We start from the raw sequence: 24,896 nt of genomic DNA on the forward strand, positions 1-24,896 counted from the left end.
TCGTCATTGCCATTGTTCATTTGGTCGCAGTCTTGCTTCTCAGTCAGAAAACTGCGTGAGTTCAAGTCCCTCTCCAGAGATTTGAGCACAAAACTCTAGACTGACAGTTCTGCGCAGTTCTGAGGGAGTGCTGCACTGGTCCGCGGTGCTGTGTTTCAGATGACATGTTAAACCGAGACCCTGTCTAAACGCAAGTGATCCCGTAGCATTAACGTGAAGGAGAGCAGAGGGTTCTCTTCGTGTACTTATTAATGTACTAAACTAACACCCAAAACAGATTATCTAGTCATTTTCAAGTTGTTGTTTGTGGGAGCTTGCTGTGCACAGATTAGCTGCCGTGTTTCTTACATTATCATGATGACTAGTCTTAGGTTCAGTGAATTGTACAGGATAGAAAGAGGCCATTTGGCCCACCGTACCAAGCTGGCTCTTTTATTAGTTGACCCCGCAGGGCGGCACGTGGTGCAGTGGTTAGCACTGGGACTAAAGTGCCGAGGACCCGGGTTCGAATCCCAGCACTGGGTCACTGTCCGTGTGCACCCAATAATTGGGTACTGTAAATTTTTAAAAATAAATGAATTAGTTGACCCCACACCTCTGCCTTTTCCTCTTCAAGTGTTTTTCAAATTTCCCTCTGAAGGCAAAAAAAAAAAAAAGAATTTTTCGAGTAAACACGGGACGGTCTGCTCCAGCAAAACCTTGGCCAACGTTTTGCACCAGGAGGGCTAATTTGTAAACTTCAGCCGCCTTTCAACTTTGTTCTCCTACCTTGTCGAAATACAGTTCTGTATTTTTGTTGTATGTGTTTTTCAAAAAAGGGTACTCTTGGAGGGAAAGAACTTATTTCTGGAGAGAGATGGGACAAGTAACCCAGGGCTGTCTAGATGCAGTGCATCTGTAGCCAGTTTTAAAATGGAAATTAAGTGGAGTGGAGGGGAAATGAATGTCAGATCAAAGACTTCCCAGAGAAAGCAATCAAACGTAAACTAAATGAAACGCTTGGTATGATACAGTATTGGCAACACATATAATTACTTACATAAGACATTTGAGACGGGATTTTCCCGGCAGCCAGCCAATGGGGTTTACCATTGTGGGCACACAAAAGCCGTCAAGGAATCCGCGGGCGTGAGTACGATGCTGGTGAAACAGAGGTCCCCGCCAAAGGAGAATCCAGCCATTGATGTTTATAATGTAAATATCAAGGGGAAACAGTTTCATAGAATTGCTACAGTGCAGAAGGAGGCCAGTCACCTCATCAATCCTATAGCGACCCTTCAATTAGGCACTCTACCCAAGTCCAACCCACCCTATCCATGTAATCCCATAACCTAACCTCCACATCCCTGGACACTAAGGGGCAATTTATCATGGGCAATCCACCTAATCTGCACATCTTTTGACTGGGAGGAAACCGGAGCACCCGGAGGAAACCCACACAAGACAGGGGGAGAAAGTACAAACTCCACACAGACAGTGACCCAAGGCTGGAATTGAACCCTGGCGCTGTGAGGCAGCAGTTCTAACCACCGTGCCGCTCCAGTCTACTGTGAAGGTTTAACATTAATATGCTTTTGATCTCGCATTTTCCCCTGAGACAGGAGGGTTCATGTCATGGAGAGAGATGGGGTTGTGTTTGTATGTTGTCAGGTCAGGTCAACCAAGAGAACAGATACTGTATGTACTTCATCATGTATTCATTCTCTTTATGTACAGAAGATGATGAGATGATGAGTGAGAGAGGATGTGCACTGGCAACATTGTGACCCAGTCACCCTCACTCATCAAGACCTCAGGATTGTGTTGGAGCCCATAACACACACTGCCCATTCTCACTAAACCTTATAAGTTCCAGCGTTCCAGTTTTCTGGCGTGTTGGTTGACTTTCCAACTGCCACTATGATTAACCACTGGCACAATGATACACTGATTTTAAAATTACGTAGCCTTCTTTCCGAGTGTCCGCGTGACAGTCAGGAAAGACAGGGAAAGTTGCAGCACTCGGCAAGTTTTTAAACATTTTTTCACTGACTTAACTGTTTTGTGAGCTCTGGAATGATCCTAGCCAGCTGAGCAATAAAACAGATTGAACAGAGCATTGTGGATGAGAGTGACACATTTTCAATAAAAACAGCTGATCTGTGGCCAGTAACCCTGATAAATATGAGTTTGCACAACTGGACTGAAGCTTGTAGGGATGAGAATAGGCCACAGCCCACGTGGAATTCTGCTGTGAAGGAGCATCGTTGAGGTGTGAGAACACAGGTATTCTGCAATGTCACCTGACTGTCTCTTGGGATCAGCAAATTTTACTCACAAATGTAAGGGTTTTGAATTCTGAATCGAACAAAAACATTTGAGAGTCATGGAGAGGGAGGAGTGGACAGAATTTCCGGTGCCAACCCATCATAGAATCCCTACAGTGCAGAAGGGGGCCATTCAGCCCATCGAGTCAGCACCAACCCTACCCAGGGCCACTCCTCTGCTCCATCCCCATAACCCGACCTAACCTGCACATCTTTGGACACGAAGGGACACTAGTGTGGCCAATCCACCGAACCATTGATATCTTTGGACTGTGGGAGGAAACTGGAGCACCCGGAGGAAACACACGCAGACACGGGGAGAAAGTGCAAACTCCACACACAGTCACCAAAGGCTGGAATTGAATCTGGGTCCCTGGGGCTGTGAGGCAGCAGTATTAACCAGTTTTGCTGTGTTGAATTTTAACGGATCATGAGAAATTGGAAAACACGATATGCAATTCACCCATTTTAATAGCTGTGCAGCTGGGGCAAAGAAAGAGGAAGCTGAGCGTCTGCTAATGTGTTTTTGCCTTGTCACTCCTCATGTAATCTCTGTGCATTTTTGTCATAATTTCGTAAGTGATGTATTTAGCTGTCTTTCTTTGAAGCAGCCCTTTTCTTGCAACCAAAGACTTCTGGTTAGCACTGCTGCTTTATTGCACCAGGGACCTGGGTTACGGGGATAGGGCGGGGACCTGATTCTAGATAGGGTGCTCTTTCAGAGGGTCCATGCAGACTCGATAGGCTGAACGGCCTCCTTCTGCACTGCATGGATTCTATGAGTTCTTTCCTAGCGGCAGTTTTTAATCAGAAGCTATTGGCAGTTGTGAATGAAAAAAAAAAAAAGAACATTTTCTGGATCATGACAAAATGCTATGGCCGGGATTGGGTCGGAGAATCGGGGGGGGGGGGGACAATCGCACCATGCCGCCCCGACGATACTCCGGCGCGGTCCCCCGGTGATTCTCCGGGCCTCGACGGGCCAAATGCCTGCCGCGTTCGGCCGAGTCCCGCTGTCGTGGGTTAGAATGGTCCCAACCGGCAGGACCTCGGAGTTCGGTCTGCGGGGGCCGTCCCGGGGGGTGGGGAGGGACCACGGTGGCTTGGCCCATGATCGGGGCCTACCGATTGGCAGGCGGGCTAGCTCCGCAGGGGGCCTATGTTCCTCCGCGTCAGGTCCCTGTAGGGCTCCGCCATATTGCCATGGGGCCGGCGCGGAGAAGGAAACCCGTGCGCATGCGTGAACTCGCGCCGGCCATGGCACGCCGGCCTTCAGGCGCCGGAACCGCAGACACCACACTTCTGGCTCCCCCCCCGCCTGGGGCTGTATATGGACCTGGCCACCTTTGGGCGGCACTCATTGTTACTGAAGTCACAGGCAGGCAAGTTCTCGGTTAATAAAGCCTCTGTTCACTAGTTCTCATCGTCCTGCAGTGAATTGATGGTACAACACACAGATAATGCACTGCTGATGAAACTGTTGACATGTTCTGAGGAAATAATAAGCTATTTTGTAAATGCTTTCGTACTTATAATTACCAACAACTAACTTACAATTAACAACTAAAGGACACACACTGGTGGGATATTATGGATATCAATGGACTGAAGAGAACAGAACACAAGTAGTGCTAAACAATAAAATAAAAATGGTACCAGCAAAGTTTTAGAACATGTCATAGAAATTTACAGGACACGCCACAAAGCGATATGAAATAGTTTGATGTGACCCTTAGCCGCAGAAAAGATAACGGGTCTAAATTTCCCCATCAGCATCATTTCATTATTTAAAATAAATAGGTCAATGCCGGAGTTACAATAATAAAATCAGGCAATCTAGGCTAGCTTCATTACAAGGAAGCAAAGTGATCAATGGAAATTGGTTGTGTGCCATTGCTTAGGCTGGGAACGTAGGGCCTTTTCAAATCCGATTGTCTGAGTGTCCTGCTTTTTGGTGGCATGATGGTTACTAGGGGAACATTTGTTGTGCAGCAAGCACTTTCTGTAGTGACTGGATGAAATCAGCATGATTGCTGTGGTTTAAACAGTGAGAACCTTTGCACTGGCCCAAATATGCAGCGGAAACAGAAAGTGCATCCAATTGGTGCTGCCTCGCAAGCTAAACAATGCAATAGTCAAAGTGGCAACATTTCTACATTGAGTTGAGAAGGAAATGATTTACAAGGCCATGGGGAAGAGCAAGCAAGTGGGATTGATTTGATAGGTCTTTCAAAGAGCTGGTGCAGGTACAGTGAGCTGAATAGTCTCCTTTTGTTTTGCATAATTTTTGTCAATTTTGTTCCTTCTATGGAAGGGGCAGACTCCTGAAGCTGGATGCCCCATAGTCAACAGGTACCTCATTCAAGCAGCTCCTCTTCACATACATGCCCACACACAAGCTTGATCCGATTGTTTACCGCACAGCTACACTTCCAAAAGGTTCATCAAGAGCAGGAACACTGGTTACGTTCCTTCTCCAACCTCACCCAGTGACAAAAGCCAAAAAAGTCTTTCAAGGTCAACTATAATAACCTGTCCCTATTCAGCTACTCATTTAGGATGAGAATAAAGACGAGGATATTCCTGGCCTGCTTGCCTTGCTCTATTCTGATGGATGCATTTTACCAACTGTTGCAATGGGAGGAGTTGGGAATGGTGAACTGCTTGGATTTCAAAATGCTAGTTTTAAATACAGGTTGAGTACCAAAACCACAATTAGAAAAATCATCCACACCAAGGGTTCTAATGGTGTGAAACTCCGTGGGCGCGATCTACCAGTCGCCAGAATTGGAGCGGGATGCGGCCGGTCAATGCTGGGAGAGGCCTCCCATGGGCTTCCCAACAGCTGTTACAGCTCGGGATCTAACCAGATCTCGCGAGATATCACAATCTGGGTCCCACCCACAATGCGTGGGACCCAGTCTCGCATGGTTCCGTGGGCTTAAGAACCCACTTAGTGCTGACGCTGGATCTAACCGGCTCCCGGCATCTGTTGGCCTCCCCAAGGAGACCACAACCAGGCGCCAATTTCTACTGGTCGACACAAATGTGTGGGCGGGTAAAACCCCACGAGTGAAGAAAGTATTGCTGGAGTGCAGTCGGGGGGAGGGTGGGTTGGCGCTGCTGAACTTCTGCAATTACTACTGGGCGGCTAATATAGCCATGCTTAGGAACTGGGTAGCGAGGGAGGGGTCGGTTTGGGAGCGGATGGAGGTGGCGTCATGCAAAGACACCAGTTTGGGAGCACTGATAACGGCACCTCTGCCGTGCTCGCCAGCCCGATACTCCACAAGTCCGGTGGTGGTGGCGGTTCTGAGAATCTGGGGGCAATGGAGGAGATACAAGAGAGTGGAGGGAGCATCGGTTTGGACCCCGATTTATAATAATCATCGGTTTGTACTGGGTCGGCTAGATGATGGGTTCCGGAGATGGCAAAGGGCAGGAATTAGAAGGATGGGGGATCTATTTATAGATGGGAGCTTCCCCAGCTTGAAAGCCTTGGAGGATAAATTTGAATTGCCAGCAGGGAACGGGTTACGTATTTGCAGGTACAAGACTTCCTGAGAAAGCAGGTTCCGGCCTTTCCGCTGCTGCTGCCAAGGGGGATACAGGATAGAGTAGTCTCCAGTACCTGGGTAGGAGAGGGGAAGGTTTCAGATATTTACCAGGAGCTTTCGAAGGCGGAGGAAACTCCAGTGGAGGAGCTCAAGGGCAAGTGGGAGGACGAGCTAGGAGGAGAGATAGAGACGGGTCTTTGGGCGGCTACCCTAAGCAGGGTTAATGTCTCCTCATCATGTGGCAGGCTTAGCCTGATACAATTTAAGGTAGTCCACCGGGCACACATGACAGTGGCTAGGATGAGTAAATATTTCGGGGCAGAGGACAGATGTGCGAGGTGCGCGGGAAGCCCAGCAAATCATGTCCACATGTTTTGGGCATGCCCGAAGCTTAGAGGGTTTTGGCAGGGTTTCGCTAAGGCAATGTCCACGGTACTCAAAACACGGGTGGTGCCGAGTCCGGAGGTAGCGATCTTTGGAGCGTCGGAAGAGCCGGGAGTTCAGGGGGCGAAAGAGGCTGACGTCTTGGCCTTTGCCTCCCTGGTAGCCCGGAGACCGGTCTTGTTAATGTGGAGGGACATCTGAAGCGAGAAAGGATGACAGATCCTTGATAAGTTAAAAAACATACCCAGTATTTCATTGAGGAATTTCATTTAAAACAAGTAATCTAAACCCACCCTGATTTTAACTGTGCAAGTGGATGTAAAATCCCACACAGTGAGTCAAACTCTCGTATCCATCTCGTATGTGATGGAGGGAGTGACGGCTGCATTGATTTTGACTGCGACTTTGTGAGTGAGCATTGTCAACACTGTACAACGAAGGGCAGCACGGTGGCGCAGTGGGTTAGCCCTGCAGGTTCGATCCTGGCTCTGGGTCACTGTCCGTGTGGAGTTAGCACATTCTCCCCGTGTTTGCGTGGGTTACCCCCCACAACCCAAAGATGTGCAGGGTAGGTGGATTGGCCACACTAAATTGACCCTTAATTGGAAAAAATGAATTGGGTACTCTGAAGGTAAAAAAAACACTGTACACCGATGACATCTGTTTCCAGGGTTAAGTTATAAGCTTTTTAATTGAAGTTTACAGCTTTCACCCAACCATCCATCATTTTACACATGTAACAGGCACAATATTCTCAAACAATTCTTTATTGCTCCCTTTCTATTCATGCGCTGCGATGCTGAAGCAGACTTCCATTAAACTGAACTTGATACCCAAACTGTCATCAGTGCAAGAAGATGACTAGAAGTGGTTGGTCAGTCACCTAGAAAATTGTGAATGCTACATCAACTTGGCAACATTGCAGACAACGGTGGATGCAGATTGTGATACGAGAGTTTGACTCACTGGGTGGGATTTTATATCCACTTGCACAGTTAAAATCAGGGTGGGTTCAGATTACTTGTTTTAAATGAAATTCCTCAATTAAATAGTGGGTATGTTTTTTTAACTTATCAAGGATCTCTCATTCTTTCTCGCTTCAGATGTGCACATATCTTAATCAGCATTCAAATTAGTTCCCAAGATTAGGCTGTAAAAACTTATTCCATTGTGAGTTATGAAGGCTGTGTCTAAAGTTGCATATCTAAAGTCAAACATAAGGAGGAGATCCTCATAAAACACTTCACAGAATCAATTCCTCTCAGACAGGGCATCACCGCCCATATTGGAATAGTTCCTGTAACACTTTGGGATAGATTCTGGTGAGACTTTGACCCAGTGGTTCAGGAATGATACATGTTTATTCGGAAAGGGTGATAGAAACAGATGAGATACAGATCATCCATAATCTTAATTAATGGCACAGCAGGCTTGAGACGCTCACTGGCATACTCCTGTTCTAATGCAATACTGTTCACAAAATGGGCAGGATCCCTGCACCCCCTTAAATGCGGGGCTTGGGGGGGTGAGCCTGTCTCTGCATAACCGGCTCACCCCACTTTTTTGTTTTTGGGTGATAACCCTTTAATTTGTATGGGACGGGTCTTCTGTCCATCTCCATTCAGCTTGCATATTCAGGTACATCTGGATCTCACTGAGTCTAGACTGATAGGACCCAGGAAGGTGGGGTGGGGTCCAAGTTAGACAGGGCAGTCCCCGGAGGGAGAGATGGGGAGAGGATATACATAGGCAGGATAAGATGTGGAGAGGAGCCTATGTCGGCACAGATCAAGAGGCCGTAGGGTTAAACACCGGTTGAACACCAGCCTCTCCCACTACGCATTAAATTGGTATGAGGTCCTTAATTAGGCATTAATTGTCCACTTAAGGGCCTCAATTATGCCACTGTTGGGTGGCCCAAACAATGCCTCCCTTGCTGCTTATAATATAATGGTGGGGATGGGCTGACGGTTGATCCACTGCTTATGATGTCCGGCACCCTAATTTATGGGTCAATCCACCCGCTTTCCTCGCTGCAGGTGGCATGTGAAATCCAGCCCAATAAAACAAAGCGTAATGACAACTGGAAATATAATGAAATAAGAATGATGGGCAATACGGGTTGCATAAGAGTTAAAGGGGGGAGGAAATGGAAAAGACAGCATGGTGGCACAAGTGGTTAGCACTGCTATCCCACAGCGTCAGGGACCCGGTTCTATTCCGGTCTTGGGTGACTGTCTGTGCAGAGTCTGCACGTTCTCCCTGTGTCTGGGTGGGTTTCCTCCGGGTGCTCTGGTTTCCTCCCACAATCCAAAGATGCGCAGGTTTAGGTGAGGTTATGGGATTACGCAAATAGGGCGGGGAAGTGGACCTAGGTACGGTGTTCTTTCAAAGGGTCGGTGCAGAACTGATGAGCCGAATGACCTCCTTCTGCACTGTAAGGATTCTATGGATTACAGTGCAGCTACTTGTAACAGTACAAGTACAACAAAGCGAACGACAATTGCTTTGAATAATTGCAACTACTTCCGCTTCATGTGAACATTTCTGCCTATGAGACATATCAAAATCATTAATAATGTACTATTGTTTGTGACATGGTCAGATCTCTTATTTTAAAACCATTTTTATTCGTATTAATAATTATTTTAATTTATCCATTTGAAAGCTAGTGATAGCCAGTTAACATCTGGTATTTGTTTTGTTCCTCAGTGTGATGATTAATGAGAATAGAAATGCCGTATGTGGATCGAAACAGTCGCATTTGTGGGTTCCTGGACATTGAGGAGGTTGAAGGCAGCGGGAAATTCCTGAGACGGTACTTTATTTTGGACACGTTGGACAATGCACTCTTTTGGTACATGGACAACCCGCAGGTTTGTTTACCGTGGCATTGTTGTTTGTGGTGTGACTTATTATAGGCAGGGCTGCAGTCACTTTTGGTAATCCAGGTGTCACAATTTTGCGCGCAGTGCTTATACTCGACGAGAATTCTTGACGTTACTGTCACCTCCAGCCTATTGCCCAGTAATGTTCCTTACGGTAGGGCAGCCATCAAAAGCCCCAAGCACCTGCATCCTTCATAATATTCATTTAAAACTCTCACTCAGAAACTGAAGGGAATGATCAGCGGGAAAGTCATTATGCACAAGCTGATGGAGTTCTGCTTGAGGAAATGTTTGAGGCAAAGACATCTTTCAATGATAGGGACACGAGCCGACCATTCAACTCCCAAGCCATGTCTGCCATTGATTGAGTTACAGCTGCGACAGGGTTTTGGTATGACCACATTTGGAGCACCGTGTATGATTTTGGTCTCCACAATTAAGAAGAATAAAAACAAAATACGGCAAATGCTGGAAATCTGAAATAAGAAACAGAAAATGCTGGAAAGACTCGACAGGCCTGCCAGCATCTGTTGAGAGAAAAATAGAGTTAATGTTCGAGTCCATATACAAACTCTGTTTCTGTCTCCACAGATGCTGACAGACCTGCTGGGTCTTTGAAGCATTTTCTGTTTATATTCAAGAAAGGACAGGGCAGTACGGTGGTGCAGTGGTTAGCACTGCTGCCTCATGAGCCGAGGTCCCAGGTTCGACCCAGGCCCTGGGTCGCTGTCCGTGTGGAGTTTGCACATTCTCCCCGTGTTTGTGTGGGTTTCGCCCCCCCCCCCACCACCCAAAGATGTACAGGGTAGGTGGATTGGCCACGCTAAATTGCCCCTTAATTGGAAAAAATGAATTGGGTACTCTAAATGTATTTGAAAAAGATATTCAAGAAAGGATATAATTGCATTGGAGGTGATATAGTGAAGGTTCACTAGATTTGTTCATGGATGAAGGATCTGTCCTCTGATGAGGGGCTGAGTAAATTGGGCTTATATTCTCTCATTACAATGAGGGGCAATCTCATTGAATCGTACAGAGCTCTGAAGGGGCATGAGTGGGTGGATGCTGGTCCCGTCAAAGTCAGCAGGCATTTGAATGGCTCGCCACATGCTGGAAAATCCCAGTCATTGTTTCTGCTGGTGGGGGAATCTAAAACACAGGAACACAACCTTGGGATAAGGAGCTGATCATTCAGGACTGAGGTTATGAGAAATTATTTCACTCAAAAGGTTTGTGAATCTTTGAAATTCTCTGCCCCGGAATGTTGTAGATGCTCCATCATTGGACGCTTTTGAAAATGAAAATCACTTATTGTCACAAGTAGGCTTCAAATGAAGTTACTGTGAAAAGCCCCTAGTCGCCACATTCCGGCGCCTGTTCGGGGAGGCTGTTACTGGAATCGAACCGTGCTGCTGGCCTGCCTTGGTCTGCTTTCAAAACCAGCGATTTAGCCCTGTGCTAAACAGCCCCGGGGTAAGGCTGGGACACAGATTTTTGATCTTTGAGGGAATGAATGAATATGGGGAGCAGGTGGATAAATGGAGGTGGAGCCTGAGACCAGCCATGAGCGTATTGAATGGCGGAGCAGATTCGATGGGCCATGCGGTCTGCCCGTGTGTGTCTTACTTCTTACACTCTTATGTTCTTATCATGGCTGATCTGTATCTTAACTCTATTCACCCACTGTGGCTTCAATTTACGTGGCTCGTGAAAATCTATCGATCTCAGATTCAAAATTATTAACTGAGCTTGCACCAACTGCCTTTTGTGAGAGAGATTTTCACACTTGTACCACTTTGCATGAAGGATTATTTCCTAATTTCTCTTCTGAATGGCGTGGACTGATATTAAGGTTAAGCTCTCTTCTTAGAATCTGTCACCAGCAGAAAAGGTTTCTCTCTACCATATTAATTCCTTTTGAACATCCTAACATCCCCTCAGTCAAATCACCTCTTAACCTTGTGTGCCAGGGAATGCGAGCCTCGTTTTATGAAAGGAAATTACAAATCATAGAAGTAAATTACTATGTGGAGAGAGTAAGGCAGTTGCATTAGTTTGGGATAACTCTACCTCTTGTAAACAAAGGATCTTATCATGCGTGCGCTGTAAGATTATAAAGTCTCTGCAGCTGAGGTTCAGTGGTGTTCCCAAATGATTTTGCTGAGATGACTGAGACTTCATCAAACCTGTCCCTAATATTTGGGGCAGCACGGTAGCATAGTGGTTAGCGCAGTTGCTTCACAGCTCCAGGGTCCCAGGTTCGATTCCTAGCTTGGGTCACTGTCTGTGCGGAGTCTGCACGTTCTCCCCGTGTCTGCGTGGGTTTCCTCCGGGTGCTCCGGTTTCCTCCCACAGTCCAAAGATGTGCAGGTTAGGTGGATTGGCCATGCTATATTGCCCTTAGTGCCTAAAAAGGTTAAGTGGGGTTACTGGGTTACAGGGATAGGGTTGAGGTGTGGGCTTGGGTAGGGTGCTCATTCAAGCGCAGGTGCAGACTCGATGGGACGAATGGCCTCCTTCAGCACCAAAATTCTATGATAATATAATTTTGCCTGGCTAATCCTGTCTTGGCCAATTTTCGCTGCTCCAGGAATAATAATATTGCACTGAATTTATCTTGATTGTCTGCTAAACCCAATCTCACTTCCTTACTGACCGTATTACCAACAGTTGGGGTCTTCAACCTACAGTATGAAAGTATTCAATTGAGGCAAAATTATTAAATATAGCCGTAAGAGCGACCGAGAGGTTAAAGGTTGGGAGGTGACAAGTAAGTCTCCTTGAAGGGTTTTTCAAAGCCAGTGACGATTTTCACTTCATAAAATCTGCCAATAGTTTTTTTTCTTTCTCCATATTACCATTTGGGAAGTCAAGTATCATTCGGGTACTTTGATATGTTGTGCCAAGTAAGAAAGTAAATTGCCAGACAATAGCACGGATTGACATTCGGTCTTCATTTCCCTCTCATACCAAATTAATTTGCTCCAGAAATTATGAACGCTTGATTTTACAGCATCTGAAATGCATTATCCCACATGGCTGCTGCAAACCCAGCAGTTATTCCCAACAATACATGGGGCGAGATTCTCCGACCCCCCGCCGGGTTGGAGAATCGCCGGGGGCTGGCGTGAATCCTGCCCCCGCTGGTTGCCGAATTCACCACCACCGGATATTCGGCGGGGGCGGGAATCACGCCCCGCCTGTTGGCGCCCCCCCCCCCCCCCCCCCCGCACTAAAATGCCTGTCCCGCCGGCGTAGATTAAACCACCTACCTTACCGGCGGGACAAGGCGGCGCGGGCGGGCTCCGGGGTCCTGGGGGGGTGCCCCCACGGTGGCCTGGCCCGCGATCAGGGCCCACCGATCCGCGAGCGGGCCTGTGCCGTGGGGGCACTCTTTCCCTTCCGCCTTCGCCACGGTCTCCACCATGGCGGAGGCGGAAGAGACTCCATCCACTGCGCATGCGCGGGAATGCCGTCAGCGGCCGCTGACGCTCCCGCGCATGCGCCACCCGGAGATGTCATTTCCACGCCAGCTGGCGGGACACCAAAGGCCTTTTCCGCCAGCTGGCGGGGCGGAAATTCGTCCGGCACGGGCCTAGCCCCTTAAGGTTGGGTCTCGGCGCCCAAAGATGCGGAGCATTCCGCACCTTTGGGGCGGCGCGATGCCTGACTGATTTGCGCCAGAGAATTTCGCCCATGATGTCTTGATGTGCCACAAAAAAAGTGATTCAACTCACAAATAAAATGCAGTTCATTAATAAGATATATAACATCACCTTATCTGGATGCTGTTAGGGTCAAAGGAATAACAACCTTGTTTCCAATTACCAAACCAATTGTAGATTCATTGGGCTTTATTCTCCGATTTTCAGGCAATGTCCTGATACCGGTGCGTGGGAACGGTGGCATTTTACGACCAAAAAACCAGCGCAAAATGCCCACTGATCCTCCGTTTGGTGGGGGGCTAGCAGGCAGGCAGCATACAGCACCCGGCTCGAGCTGCCGATGTGGCCGGAGAATTGCCGGGTCTGTGGCTGCGCATGCGCACGGCTGCGGCCTGCAGCACTGTGCGCGGACCCAGCCTGCCAAATAGTGCCCCCCCTTTGGCCAGGCTCGCGACCCCCGGATCACGCCCCAACAGTGGCCCCAGCCCCTGCCAAAATCCCCCCTGCCCGCGGATTGACTCTCGCCCTACTGCCATTGGGAACTCGGCCGGTTGGGGGCGGAGCATCGGGGGGAGGGCCTCAGTGAACGTCCCGTGGCTGTCGATACGATGCTTTGAAGGTGGCGAAGCATCGTGGAAGCGGCGCCGCTCACGATTTCATCGCAAATGGGGATTCTCAGGCCGATCGCCGAATGCGATTTCGGAGACTGGAGAATCCCGCCATTATTTCTTCAAAGCCCAGCAAATGATGTTAGAGGTTATGATGTGGCCACACAGTGACAATCTGCCTTTCGATTTCTGGCACTATTGTGCAAATGACTGGCCCAGTAAAATTGCTTGCATTTATATAAAACAAAAAAGAGTGGCTAAGGTAAATATTGGTCCTTTAGAGGATGAGAAGGGAGATTTAATAATGGGTGATGAGGAAATGGCTGAGGAACTGAACAGGTTTTTTGGGTCAGTCTTCACAGTGGAAGACACAAATAACATGCCAGTGACTGATGGAAATAAGGCTATGACAGGCGAGGACCTTGAGAGGTTTGTTATCACTAAGGAGGTAGTGATGGGAAAGCTAATGGGGCTAAAGATAGACAAGTCTCCTGGCCCTGATGGAATGCATCCCAGAGTGCTAAAAGAGATGGCTAGGGAAATTGCAAATGCACTAGTGATAATTTACCAAAATTCACTAGACTCTGGGGTGGTCCCGGCAGATAGGAAATGAGCAAATGTGACACCACTGTTTAAAAAAGGAGGTAGGCAGAAAGCGGGTAATTATAGACCAGTGAGCTTAACTTCGGTAGTAGGGAAGATGCTGGAATCTATCATCAAGGAAGAAATAGCGAGGCATCTGGATGGAAATTGTCCCATTGGGCAGACGCAACATGGGTTCATAAAGGGTAGGTCGTGCCTAACTAATTTAGTGGAATTTTTTGAGGACATTAACAGTGCGGTAGTTAACGGGGAGCCAATGGATGTGGTGTATCTGGATTTCCAGAAAGCCTTTGACAAGGTGCCACACAAAAGGTTGTTGCATAAGATAAAGATGCATGGCATTAAGGGGAAAGTAGGAGCATGGATAGAGGATTGGTTAATTAATAGAAAGCAAAGAGTGGGGATTAATGGGTGTTTCTCTGGCTAGCAATCAGTAGCTAGTGGTGTCCCTCAGGGATCAGTGTTGGGCCCACAACTGTTCGCAATTTACATCGATGATTTGGAGTTGGGGACCAAGGGCAATGTGTCCAAGTTTGCAGACGACACTAAGATAAGTGGTAAAGCAAAATGTGCAGAGGATACTGGAAGTCTGCAGAGGGATTTGGATAGGCTAAGTGAATGGGCTAGGGTCTGGCAGATGGAATACAATGTTGACAAATGTGAGATTATCCATTTTGGTAGGAATAACAGCAAAAGAGATTATTATTTAAATGATAAAATATTAAAACATGCTGCTGTGCAGAGAGACCTGGGTGTGCTAGTGCATGAGTCGCAAAAAGTTGGTTTACAGGTGCAACAGGTGATTAAGAAGGCAAATGGAATTTTGTCCTTCATTGCGAGAGGGATGGAGTTTAAGACTAGGGAGGTTATGCTGCAAATGTATAAGGTGTTAGTGAGGCCACACCTGGAGTATTGTGTTCAGTTTTGGTCTCCTTACTTGAGAAAAGACGTACTGGCACTGGAGGGTGTGCAGAGGAGATTCACTGGGTTAATCCCAGAGCTGAAGGGGTTGGATTACGAGGAGAGGTTGAGTAGATTTAGGACTGAGTTTAGGAGGAACTTCTTCACCCAAAGGGTTGTGAATCTATGGCATTCCTTGCCCAGTGAAGCAGTAGAGGCTCCTTCATTAAATGTTTTTAAGATAAAGATAGATAGTTTTTTGAAGAATAAAGGGATTAAGGGTTATGGTGTTTGGGCTGGAAAGTGGAGCTGAGTCCACAAAAGATCAGCCATGATCTCATTGAATGGTGGAGCAGGCTTGAGGGGCCAGATGGCCTACTCCTGCTCCTAGTTCTTATGTTCTTATATAGCACCTTTGAGATTTCACAGAGCATTATCAAGCTCAATCTGGCAACTGAGTGAGGATTGTTTGCAATCTGGGTGCCATATTTGACTCAGAGATGAACTTCCAATACCAAATCCACTCTATCACCAAGACAGCCTATTTTCATCTCCATAACACCACCCGACTCTACCCCTTTCTCAGCTCATCTACCACTGAAACCATCCATGTCTTTGCTACCTCGAGACTGGACTTTTATCTTGCTCTGCTGGCCCATCTCCCATTTTAACTCGCACCAAACTTTGTCCATATATCATCCTTGCGGTCACTGGTCTACAATGGCATGCCGATACATCAACACCTCAGTTTTAAAATTCTCACCTTTGTCTTTAAATCCATCCTTGGCCTCATCCTGTCCAATCTCTGTAACCTCCTCCGGCCTTCAAGATCTCTTCCTTCCACCAATTCTGGCTTGGTCATCGATGGCTACACCTTCAGTTGCCACGACCCAGAGCTTTGGAATTACCTCCCTAATCCGCTGTGCCTCTCTGGGCTGGATGCTCCGGACCCGTGTTCTTCGGGAGTGCGCCATTCCCTGGCGCCGGGATTCTCTGCTCCCGCCACTTGTTGATGGGAATTTCCACTGAAGCCACTCCACGCTGCCAGTAAACCCATAGGTGGGGATGCCCTGTTGGCAGGAACAGTGAACCACAATGGCTGGAGAATTCTGGGCCCTGTCTCCTCTTTTAAGACCATCCTTCAAACCTCTTTGACCAGGCTTTTGGTCACCTGTTCTGATTTCGTCTCTAACCCGGCACCAAAAACTGATGAAAATGATCTTTTTTCAGCTTTCTAGCTCTTGCTCAGCGCATTGGGATATTTTACTATATTACATGTGCTCTGGAAATGTAAGCACTTGGCCCACCTCGGGCGAGCGCCGTTCAACACTGGTCCCCATGGGATCAGACGGAATGGCATTCGTGGGGGGGGTCTCGCAGGGGATCGGAGGCCTGCATGCCCTTTGGGCAGGATGGTGCCCTGGCACTGCTGGTGTCACCTGGGCACCCTGGCACTGCCAGCCCAGCACTCTGGCCTGCCCAAGTGGCACTGCCAGCATGTCGCGTTATATAGCCATGTTTCCCGGCACTGCGGGCGCTGGGAAACACATGGCTAAGCGCACTCGCTGTGGGACTTTGTTCCCGTTCAGTTGAATCGAGGATGTTCTGCACCTATAGAGATGCTGTCATTCAGATGAGGGGTTGGATTTTATGGGGCACTGTATTCCACGCCCCCCCACCCCACAACCAACTAAAAGGTGAGTGTAGGGCCTTCCCTAGTGTAGGGCCTTCAAGCTGTTCTTGAGTCGGTTGGTACGTGACCTCAAACGTTGGTTTCTTTTTTATGCTGGTTGCCTTTCTGAGGCAGCGGGAATTATAGATAGAGTCAATGGATGGGAGGCTGGTTTGCGTGATGGACTGGGCTACATTCACGACCTTTTGTAGTTTCCTGCGGTCTTGAGCAGAGCAGGCTCCATACCAAGCTGTGATAGAACCAGAAATAATGCTTTCTATGGTGCATCTGTAGAAGTTGGTGAGGGTCGTAGCTGACATGCAAAATTTCCTTAGTCTTCTGAGAAAGTAGAGTCATTGCTGGGCTTTCTTAACTATAGTGTCGGCATGGGGGGGACCAGGTCAGGCTGTTGGTGATCTGGACACCTAAAAACTTGAAGCTCTCCCCTTTCTACTTCGTTCCCATTGATGTAGACAGGGGCATATTCTCCACTACGCTTCCTGAAGTCGATGACAATCACCTTCGTTTTGTTGACATTGAGGGAGAGATTATTGTTGTTGTACCAGTTCACCAGATTCTCTATCTCATTCCTGTACTCTGTCTCATCATTGTTTGAAATCCGACCCGCTACGGTGGTGTCATCAGCAAATTTGAAAATCGAGTTGGAGGGGAATTTGGCCACACAGTCATAGGTGTTTAAGGAGTATAGTAGGGGGCTGAGGACACAGCCTTGTGGGGCATCGGTGTTGAGGATGATCGTGGAGGAGGTGTTATTGCCGATCTTTACTGATTGTGGCCTGTGGGTTAGAAAGTTCAGGATCCAGTCGCAGAGGGAGGAGCCGAGTCCATGGCCACGGAGTTTGGAGATGAGTTTCGTAGGAGTGATGGTGTTGAAGGCTGAGCTGTAGTCGATAAGTAGGAGTCTGACATAGCTGTCTTTGTTATCTAGGTGTTCCAGGGTAGAGTGCAGGGCCATGGAGATGGCGTCTGCTGTGGACCTGTTGCAGCGGTAGGCGAACTGTAGTGGATCAAGGCAATCCGGGAGGCTGGAGTTGATTCGTGCCATGACTAACTTTTCGAAGCACTTCATGATGATGGATGTCAGAGCCACTGGACAATAGTCATTAAGGCACGCTGATTGACTTTTTTTTGGTACAGGGATGATGGTCGTCTTCTTGAAGCAGATTGGGACATCAGATTGTTGTAAAGAGAGGTTGAAGATGTCTGCGAATATCCCCGCCAGCTTATCCGCGCAAGACCTGAGTGCCCGTCCGGGTACCCCATCCGTGCCAGTGGCTGCTCTGATGTCTGCAGGGGTGATCTCAGATACAAGTTCATCCGAGGCTTCTGGGGTGGAGGGCTCGCTCTCGCTGACCTCTTGCTCAAAGCGGACATAGAATGCGTTGAGCTCATTAGGGTGGGGTGCGTTGGAGCCGACGATTTTACATGCCTTCATCTTGTAGCCCTTTATGTCTTGCAGACCTTGCCATAGACGGCGGGGTTCCGTGTGGTTAGCCTGGGACTCGAGCTTGGTCCGGTACTGTCTTTTGGCATCTTTGATGGATTTCTTTAGATCATATCTGGCTTTCTTGTAGAGGTCAGGGTCGCCTGACTTGAACGCCTCAGACCTAGACTTCAGCAAGCAGTGAATATCCCTGTTCATCCAGGGTTTCCGGTTGGGAAACACGCGGATTTGCTTCTTTGGCACACAATCTTCTACACACTTACGAAAGAAGTCAGTTACTGTAGTGGTGTACTTGTTCAGGCTGAGTTTTTAAATACTGACCAGTCCACTGACTCTAAGCAGTCCCATAGGAGATCATCCGATTCCTCAGACCAACAATGCACAACTTTCTTTGACGGATTCTCCCGCCGGGAGCAGGAGCACAGCCTTGTGGTCAGATTTGCGAAAGTGAGGGCAGGCGATAGAGCGGTAGGCATGTTTGATATTTGTGTAGCAGTGGTCCAAGATGTTTGGGCCTCTGGTGGAACAGGTGACGTGTTGGTAGTAACTTGGTAGTACGCTCTTGAGCTTGGACTGATTGAAGTCCCCAGCTACAGTGAACAAGGCCTCCGGATGTTTCGTTTCAAGGCTATTTGTGGTGGTGAATATTTTGTCCAGTGCGATTTTAACGTTCGCATGGGGTGGGATGTAAACTGCCGTCAGGATAATGGAGCTGAACTTCCACGGAAGTTAGCAGGGGCGGCATTTTAGTCTCCGGTATTCTAGGTCCGGGGAGCAGAAACTCGCCAGTGTTGCTACATTTAGGCACCAGATGGTGTTGATTACGAGGCAGACCCCACCTCCCCTTGCCTTGCCTGAGGCCACCGTACGGTCCATTCGGTGGATTGAGAAGCCCTCTGGTTGTAGGGCACAGTCCGGTGAAGCAGGAGTGAGCCATGTCTCCATGAAACAGAGCACACAGCAGTCCCTTGGTTCTCTTTGAAAAGTAAGTCTGGCTTTAAGTTCGTCCAGCTTGTTTTCTAGAGATTGGAGTAAGCTAGGCAGAGGGGCTTTGGGGCCACGTTGTTTCACTCTCACCTGCAGGCCTGCACGTTTTCCATGCTTCCTGGAGTGACTGCTTCTTTTCGAGCCTGGGAGACGGTGAGAGTATGCAGTGTTAAGGGAATTGTTGTGTCCAATGAGGTTATTCACTCTGGTCGGTGTGTGGATGGAGGATTTGTTGCCTTACTTGCGGTTCCTGCGTCGGTAAGTGGGTCTACGCGGTCGAGCGTTCCAGGTCGCTGTCGGGCTGCGATTTGTCTTCACAGGTTGGTGGATGTCCAGACCATGCTCCGGTGTGGATGGGGTGAAGGCCGGTAAGTGGATGACGTCTCTGGGATCGCGGTTGCGGATGGGGCGATGGCCGGGTCCGTGTGTTGGGATCTGCAGGGTCCTTTCCAGATCGTAGATTTTCACAGTGACTTCATTGCAGTGTTAATGTAAGCCGACTGGTGGCACTAATAAAGATTACTATTATTATAATAGAGAGATGCTGGCAGAAAGCCCCCAATATTCTGGAACAAAAAGTGTGTCAAACTTAGTCATAAGTGGCCCAGACAAGCACAGTGCAGGTGAAAAAATTTGACCCATTTCTATTTTTAACTGAGGTCGGGAAGACTGGGTGGTTGGCATGCCAGGAAAGTCTAGGCCCCACCTCTTTTAAATAAAGCCTTGCAAAAAGCATCAAAATGTGACAGAAGCGGCACAGTAGTTATCACTGCTGCCTCACGGCGCCGAGGATCTGGGTTTGATCCCAGCCCCGGAGTTCTCCCCTTGTCTGCGTGGGTTTTGCACCCACAACCCAAAGATGTGCAGGTTAGGTGGATTGGCTACGCTAAATTGCTCCTTAATTGGAACATTTTTTTAAAAATGTGACAGAAACCAAGTTTCTGTGGTCAGAACTTTGTCTGAAAATTCTCTCTGTTTGGTGACATATGCTCACGCTCAGAGCAAATATGACTTTCCTTAAGGTTATCTTTATCTCATGATAACTTCAGTAACAATGACACAATGTGTCTCGTCTCTTTTGATCACTTCAACTTTCCTCTTTTTCCAATCTTCTGAAGGTGACACCTCCCTTGACAAGAATTTGCCTTTCAAGATCGGGATACTTTCGATTACATAGGGGTACAAGACAAGGGTGCCCCTTGTCCCCGTTACTGTTCGCGTTGGCAATTGAACCATTGGCCATAGCGCTGAGGGACTCTAAGAAGTGGAGGGGGGTGCTTAGAGGGGGAGAGGACCATCGAGTGTCACTATATGCAGACGATTTGCTGCTATATGTGGCGGACCCGGTAGAGGGGATGCCAGAGGTAATGCAGATACTCAGGGAGTTTGGAGAGTTCTCGGGATACAAATTAAATATGGGAAAGAGCGAACTTTTTGTGATGCACCCCGGGGAACAGTGCAGGGGGATAGATGTTCTGCCGCTGAGGAGAGTAGCAAGGAATTTTCGATACCTGGGGATTCAGGTGGCCAGGAACTGGGGAACCCTACATAAACTTAACCTGACGCGATTGGTAGAGCAGACGGAGGAGGACTTTAAGAGGTGGGATATGGTGCCCCTGTCATTGGCGGGCAGAATACAGGCGGTCAAAATGGTGGTCCTCCCGAGGTTTCTTTTCGTGTTTCAGTGCCTCCCCATCCTGATTACAAAGGCCTTCTTCAAAAAAATAGACAGGAGCATTATGAGCTTTGTGTGGGCGGGAAAGACCCCAAGAGTAAAGAGGGGGTTCCTGCAGCGCAGTAGGGACAGAGGGGGATTGGCACTGCCGAGTCTGAGTGACTACTATTGGGCCGCCAATGTGACGATGGTCTGTAAGTGGATGAGGGAAGAAGAAGGTGCGGCGTGGAAAAGGTTGGAGATGGCGTCCTGTAAGGGAACGAGCCGAAGAGCGCTGGCGACGGCACCACTACCGTTCTCCCCGAAAAGGTACACCACAAACCCAGTGGTGGTGGCGACCTTGAAGATCTGGGGGCAGTGGAGACGACATAGGGGAGTGACGAGTGCCTCGGTGTGGTCCCCGATAAGGAATAACCACAGTTTTGTCCCGGGGAGGATAGATGGGGGATTTCAATGTTGGCAGCGAGCAGGAATTAGGAAGCTGAAGGACCTGTTTGTGGACGGGACGTTTGCGAGTTTGGGAGCATTGGAAGAAAAATATAAGTTGCCACCAGGGAATGCTTTCCGATACATGCAAGTGAGGGCATTTACGAGGCAACAGGTGAGGGAATTTCCGCGGCTCCCGACGCAAGGGGTCCAGGATAGAGTGATTTTGGGGGCATGGGTTGGAGAAGGTAAAGTGTCCGAAATATACAGGGAGATGAGAGACAAGGGGGAGGCGATGGTAGAGGAGCTGAAGGGAAAATAGGAAGAGAAGCTGGGGGAAGAGATTGAGGTGGGGCTATGGGCAGATGCCCTAAGTAGGGTAAATTCCTTGTCCTCGTGTGCCAGGCTTAGCCTGATTCAATTTAAGGTTCTACACAGAGCGCATATGACGGGAGCAAGACTGAGCAGGTTTTTTGGGGTGGAGGACAGGTGTGGGAGGTGCTCGGGAAGCTCGGCGAACCACACTCACATGTTCTGGTCGTGTCCGGCACTGCATGAGTTCTGGGAGGGTGTGGCAAGAGTGATCTCAAAGGTGGTGGGGGTCCGGGTCAAACCAAGCTGGGGGTCGGCTATATTTGGGGTTGCAGAAGAGCTGGGAGTGCAGGAGGCGAAAGAGGCCGACGTCTTGACCTTTGCGTCCCTAGTAGCCCGGCGAAGGATTCTACTTATGTGGAAAGCGAAGCCCCCGGGCGTGGAGGCCTGGATAAACAACATGGCAGGGTTCATAAGACTGGAACGAATAAAATATGCGTTAAGAGGATCGGCTCAGGGGTTCACCAGGCGGTGGCAACCGTTCCTTGACTATCTCGCGGAACGATAATGGAAAAACAGAAAAGGCAGCAGCAGCAACCCGGGGGGGGGGGGAAGGATTATTCCGTGTTCTTGTTTTTTTAGTTAGTTGTTGATATTTGCTTTTTGTTTATTTCTTTTTCCATCTGTTGTTAGTTTAATATATTATTTAAATAATGTTTAATGTATATTCCTTTATTAAGTTGTAAAAACGGAAAATTTTTGTTTGAAAAACTTCAATAAAATATATTTTTTTAAAAAACACAAGAACTTGCCTTTCATGTGGACAAGTAACATGACAGAGGTCCAATTTCTTTTCTTAATGGATGTCAACGCAAGAAAGGGATATTAGGAGAGAGGGAGGGGGAAATTTCTGGCAATCGACAAAAATGCAGGGCAGATGAAGATGGGTTGAGAGTGTCTGTGCATAAATATACAGAACATGGTAAATAAGGCTGGTGAGTTGAAGGCACAAGTAGCCACATGGGATGGTAGCAGTATTGGAGACTTGGCTCAAACAAGAGGATAAATCAACACATAATATTCCAGTTACAATGTATTCAGGAAAAAATGGAAAGTACAAATGGAGGTAGTTTTGGTAATATGCACCATGGGAGCGATTCTCCAGGGGACCCTCTGCAGGGGTGGCCCGCCATGGGAGAGTGGGGGGAGGCGCTGGTGGAGCAACCAGTCGCGACACCACCATGCTAACCCCTGGATCGTGTGTACCTGTTCTGGGGGCAACCCTTGTCCCTGCCCGTCTGCTCCACCGACCACCCATACCCCCATCGAATGCCGAGGACTCTGGCCATGCGGCTGAAGGCTATTGCTGCTGGGGAATTGGCAATCATGGTTAAGTGAGCACTTCACACAACCCAAGTGGATTTCCATGGGTAGGCGGGCCATGTAGCATGTGTGTGTCATTGCCTAGCATCCCAATCACACCTTGATGCATGGACACTGTGCTTGAACACAGCGGGAGGCAACACCACACACGCAGCAGCCAACATCCGGACACCCAGGGGATGGAATACAGCTCTGTGGGCAAATCCACGAGCGGAGGGTGGGTGACTGCCACGGGGAGGTGGGGGGATGCCTGGAGAGATTGGCCAAGGGTTTGGAGTTCGTGACAGAGGTGTCATACCGGTTGTGCACAAGGGTGTTTGTTGTGACTAACAATTCCCCACTCTCCTGATGGTACCTCAAAGGAGGTGAGGATTCTTATGTCTGGCACCCCAGCACCAGTCTGGGCCCTCTTCCGGCAATTGTGGGAGCTTTTCCTGAGGAGATGCAGCAAGGGCACCGTTAGCACATGCGTGGTTCACAGTGTTGGGAGGGTGTGTGTGTGAAGGAAGGGTTGGGTTGAAGGGAGAGAGGGGTGGTTGGGGGGGGTTGCATGAAGAATTGGAGGGGTGGATGCTCGTAGGTGGATGGACGGAAAGGTCTGTGTGTGTGTGTGTGTGTGTGTGTGTGTGTGTGGGGGGGGGGGGGGGGGTCTGCTCAGTCTTGCTGCCCAGTTTGGTTGTTGACCTTTTTCCGGCACCGGAGGCCAGTCCTCCGGATCATACTCCTGGTGCTCACAGCCGCCGCCACCACGTCCCAGGCAGCACTGGCTGCCCTCTGTGTCTCGGAGCCTGGCCAGATCTACATCCCCGAATCTAGGGGCCGGATTCCTGGCACCATTGTTGCGAGCTGGCTGGGGTTGGCTGTGCAAGAGCTGTTTAAGTGCTGGTCGACCTTGTTAGTGGTGGGCTGGCGAGCTTTCATTTGCGGTGAGAAGCCCGTGGGGCCTCATTAATTAGACCAATTAACATTGAGTAGCATTGCTGGCCTCACTGGGCTGAGCGCCGGGAAGTTTGCGGCAGTTCCCGTTCACTACCACACTTAGAAACATTTCCGGTGAATCCCGCCCCATATCACTTTAGAAAGGGATGATAAAAGGTTCCAAGGCCGATTGGAGCCTGTTGAAATTCTATTTGGTTTTACTTAAGGAACAACAGAAGAGCTGTATGCCTGTGCCTATAATGTATTTACATTGTGCATTTATGTATGCCCCATGGACTGTACACAGAACAATACTTTTCACTGTACTTCGGTACACGTGACAATAAAACAAATCCAATCCAATAACATTGTTGGGTGTATAGTATAGGTTTGCAAATAGTGGGATGGAGATAGACGGGCAAATTTGCAGGCAGATTGCAGAAATTTACAAGACATTTTTGATAATGAGGACTTTGATTGTCCTGCTATAAACTGAAAAATTCCTGAAATGCGGAGAGGAACTTTCTTCACCCAATATTTCCAGCCCAAATAAGAAGGGGGCATTCCAGGGAATGAAGTAGGGGAAGGGCATTAGGAAACAGATCACAGTACCTGTAGGTTTAGAGCAGTTATGGAACAGGCAAGGAAAATACTTAACTGGAAGAGGGCTCATTTCAGTGAGTGGCGAAGGGATCTGGCCCAATGGTTGAGAATCATAGAATGGGTTGTAAAATAGGGCACTCTGGGCAGCACGGTAGGACAAGTGGATAGCACTGTGGCTTCACAGCGCCAGTTTCCCAGGTTCGATTCCCCGCTGGGTCACTGACTGTGTGGAGTCTGCACGTTCTCCTTGTGTCTGCGTGGGTTTCCTCCGGGTGCTCCTGTTTCTTCCCACAGTCCAAAGACGTGCAGGTTAGATGGATTGGCCATGATAAATTGCCCTGAGTGACCAAAAAAGGTTAGGAGGGGTTATTGGGTTACGGGGATAGGGTGGAAGTGAGAGCTTAAGTGGGTCGGTGCAGACTCGATGGGCCAAATGGCCTCCTTCTACACTGTATGTACCACAGCAATAGGAGGGCTTTAAAGAGGAGATAGTTCAAATACAGACCAGGCACATTCCCACAAGGAGGTAAGGAAGAGCATCCGA

General features: G+C 48.6%; 1 protein-coding gene across 1 annotated transcript in view; it reads left to right on the forward strand.

Moving 5' to 3' along the window:
• LOC140396918 (pleckstrin homology domain-containing family A member 2-like) overlaps nt 1–24,896 on the forward strand; it is a 152,380-nt gene that overhangs the window by 31,634 nt on the left and 95,850 nt on the right. The window contains exon 2 of the mRNA XM_072485847.1: nt 8,960–9,123. Coding sequence (XP_072341948.1) covers nt 8,971–9,123 — 153 coding nt within the window. The 5' untranslated portion in view covers nt 8,960–8,970. The remainder of the gene's footprint in view (nt 1–8,959; nt 9,124–24,896) is intronic.

This window comes from Scyliorhinus torazame, chromosome 20, assembly GCF_047496885.1.
Source record: "Scyliorhinus torazame isolate Kashiwa2021f chromosome 20, sScyTor2.1, whole genome shotgun sequence".
NCBI lineage: Eukaryota > Metazoa > Chordata > Chondrichthyes > Carcharhiniformes > Scyliorhinidae > Scyliorhinus > Scyliorhinus torazame.